A 3,695-nucleotide genomic window follows, 5' to 3' on the forward strand; every position below is an offset into this window, starting at 1 on the left:
CCAACCACAACAACAATAGCACCAACCACAACAACAACAACACCAACCACAACAACAATAGCACCAACCACAACCATAGCACCAACCACAACCATAGCACCACCACCAACAATAGCACCAACCACAACAACAATAGCACCAACCACAACGACAATAGCACCAACCACAACTACAACAACATCACCACCACTACCACCAACACCACCACCGATCATGCCAAGCACCACCACAGCAACAACCACCGCAGCAACCACGCCAGTGACGCCGCCAGTGACGCCAGTACAACACTCGACCACCACTCAGCTCCCCTCCAACAACGGAATGTCTTCGGTGTCCGCTGGCGCCACAACCTCAAGTCTACGTAAGTAGAGATGTATCGTCTACTTGCAAAATAATTGGTCGCTTTAAAGCAGAAGGGGGCTATCCCGAAAAATGTTGTTTTTGAGATAATTGAAGGTACAGTTTTTGGGCACTTGTTCAGTTTCTAAGACAAGGAGAGTTTTCTCTATAAACTAGACAAATGCACGCACCAATGAAACCAAACTTCTCCTATAGGTAGGGCAATGGCCACTTTTGGTGTAGGTCAAGATTTCTGGAAACCCCCAAAATCTGGGTTAGCCCGCTTGTCCTTATTGTGACCAATTCTGACAGGGTTTTTACTAGTTTTCAGGTTGTAGTTCTGTAATTGTACAACCTCAAGTTTGCGTGATTATAGATCTGTGATCTACTAGTAAAACAATTCTAATGTTAGACTGTTGTAGTTCAGCCCCGCACAATGTTAAGTTTACGTAAGTATAGATCTACGCGTAAAATAATTCTAACAGGGCTTTTAGACTAATTCAGCACTACATAATCTCTAGTTTGCGTAAGTACAGATCTGTCCTCTACTTGGAAAATAATTCTGACAAAGCTTTTAAACTAAAGTTCTGTAAATGCTTAACCTTAAGTTTACGTGCGTATAGATCTATCATCTACGTGTAGAATAATTCTAACAGGGCTTTTAGACTAGCTCAGCAATGCACAAGCTTTAATTGGTGTAAGTCAAGATATACATGTAATTCTAACAGGGTTGTTAGTCTGTAGTTTAGCACATGCACAATCTTGAGTTTACCTGAGTATTGATCTACATGGAAATATTTCTAATAGGGCTTTTAAACTGTAGTTCAGTTAAAGCACAACCTTAAGTCTGCGTAAGCATAGATCTATGTAGAATTCTAACAGGGCTTTTAGAATGCAGTTCAGTAAATTATGCACAACCTCAAGTTTACGTAAATACCGTAGGCTATAGATCTACGTAGGGCATTAAGGCTGTACTTCAGAAAATGCACACCCTCAAATTTTCGTAAGCAATTTACGAGCTATTCTTATAGAGCTTTATAGGGCTGTCAAACAAATCAAATGGTTCTGGCACCTCCTACGACTACCAACATACCATCCAGCACAACGTGCCTACCTCCAAAAATTCGATGGCAACAAGGCTAGAGGGCGACCGAGAAAGACCTGAATAGATGGAGTCGGGGAAACATTAACCACCCACGGCATTCCCCTGACCCAAGCTCTCCGGCTGGCGACAGAGAGACGTCTCTTTCTTCCCGCGACACCCAAAAGGGTATAAGGAAAAGTAAAAAGTAAAAGTCTTATAGGGCTTTAAGGTTGTAGGCTTGCTACAGTAAATGTACTATCTCAAGTTTTCATAAGTTTTGATCTACATGTAATTCTAACAGGGTTTTTAGACAACTTCTGTAAGTACGCAAGTCAACAAACAGACCCTACAGTGTTTTTGCTCAAGCCTGGAAGCTCTCATGCGTCATGTGTATATTGTACAGAGACACCGTTTGTCTGCGTGTCTGTCTGTCTGTCCGTCTGTCTGTCAGTGTGTCCGTCTGTCTGTCTGTCTGTCTGCCTGTCTGCCTGTCTGTCTGTGTGTCTGTCTGTCTGTCTGTCGGTCTGTCTGTCTGTCTGTCTGTCTGTCTGTCTGCCTGTCTGTCTGTCTGTCTGTCTGTCTGTCTGTCTGTGTTTCCGTCTGTCTGTCTGTCCGTCTGTCTGTCCGTCTGTCTGTCTCTCTGTCTGTCTGTCTGTCTGTCTGTCTGTCTGTCTGTCCGTCTGTCGGTCCGTCTGTCTGTCTGCCTGTCTGCCTGTCTGCCTGTCTGCCTGTCTGTCTGTGTGTCTGTCTGTCCGTCTGTCGGTCTGTCTGTCTGTCTGTCTGTCTGTCTGTCTGTCTGTCTGTCTGTCTGCCTCCCATGACACCAGCAACTCTCCCCTCCCCAGAGCCGACCGGGCCCTCAGACAACAACACAACGACAGCTGACGTCATCTCCGGGAACGTCTGGGTGAGTGCTGTTCTCTGATATCTGACCTCTGACCGCTGACCTTAAGGCTTTGCGCAGTATCTATCCGGAGACGTCTTCGACAGAGCTTGACCAATCAAAATGCTTTGTGCCTCTGGACCAAGTAAAAAATAGATTCTAGACGTGCTTTAGACCAATCCGGCCCACCTGGGGTAAAAGAAAATCTGGGGGGTTACAGGGGGCATGCCCCGTTTTAACCCATAATTTGATATTTTGTAGTGAGGTTTTAAAATTTTCTTGAAAATAATCCTTTGCGACAGTTTTAGTGGCTATATACGTGTGATCTGCAGCAAATAATAAGCAGTTTGACCGGTAAAAGCAGTGCATCTGTGTGTGGGAGTGCGTCTCCGAATAGTTCCTGGAGAGGTCTCCGAATAATAATAAATAATAATAAATAGCATTTGTATAGCGCATGTCCACACTCGAAAGCAAGTTCTATGCGTTTTACACTATATTATTACCCCAGGAGACCATAGAACACTCAGAAACATTCTCAGCTTCCCGGGAAGCATACAGTGCAAGCAGCAGGTTAAGCGCTCAAACTCTAACGAACTGACAAGATCTTTCACTGTCTATAGCTGGGTACGCGTTTTCACCTGAGTGAAGTGAGGAAAATTCGTGTAAAGTGCCTTCCCCAAGGACGCAACGTCGGGCCCGCGGCTCGAACCCCCGAACACGCAACCTCACGATTACGAGTCCGGTAGTCTAACCACTAGACCACCGACAGAAAATCTTCTGTCGTCTTTTTGCTCTGAGGGAAACGCCTTTTATCCTGCCTTATCGATCTGTCCCTTGTAACTTAGACTCACCCCAACACGTCGGGAACTGCTGCTTTTTCTTTCCTCATCCTTATTATCGTCATTTTATCTCTACTTCTACTTCTTTTGTTTGTTTGTCACTCTTTTGTGAACTGCTATTTCCGGGACGCCTTGATAGTCAAAGCAGACTTTGTGCTGTTGAGGCTAGAGAGGTGAGCAGAGAAAGCCTGATTCTCCGTTTGGACTTTTCTGTTGGCATCCACCCCTTTGCACTCATATGACCTTATGCAGTTGCGAGCGCCGTAAAAACCTTACTAAAACCAACAACACTTCGGCGTTTAGTCAGGTCAAGTTGCTTGCTATTGCTATTTTTTCTTTGATTTGACGGAAACGCCCAGAAATGTCCGGTTTCCTTTGTCTGAGAAATATTCGAGTCGACTTTCCCCACAGCGAAGAGGCTGAACAATGGCTGTGGTTGTTTGCTGGCATGATAGGGCTCTAGATAAACTGTTTGTGTTATTGTCTTAACGTGAGTGTACGCGATAGAGGGAGGGAGGGTGAGAGGGGAGGGAGGGGGAGGGTGAGAGAG

The 3,695-nt window shown here is 45.2% G+C and overlaps 1 protein-coding gene across 1 annotated transcript in view; it reads left to right on the forward strand.

Annotated features, from left to right (window-relative positions):
• The first annotated feature begins 185 nt into the window (after positions 1-185).
• The window catches only part of LOC101845479, a 12,598-nt gene continuing 9,088 nt past the window's right edge, over positions 186-3,695 (forward strand). Inside the window, exons 1-2 of the mRNA XM_005102748.3 lie at positions 186-361; positions 2,269-2,330. Coding sequence (XP_005102805.1) covers positions 214-361; positions 2,269-2,330 — 210 coding nt within the window. The 5' untranslated portion in view covers positions 186-213. The remainder of the gene's footprint in view (positions 362-2,268; positions 2,331-3,695) is intronic.

This window comes from Aplysia californica, unplaced genomic scaffold (assembly GCF_000002075.1).
Source record: "Aplysia californica isolate F4 #8 unplaced genomic scaffold, AplCal3.0 scaffold00338, whole genome shotgun sequence".
Classification (NCBI taxonomy): Eukaryota; Metazoa; Mollusca; class Gastropoda; order Aplysiida; family Aplysiidae; genus Aplysia; species Aplysia californica.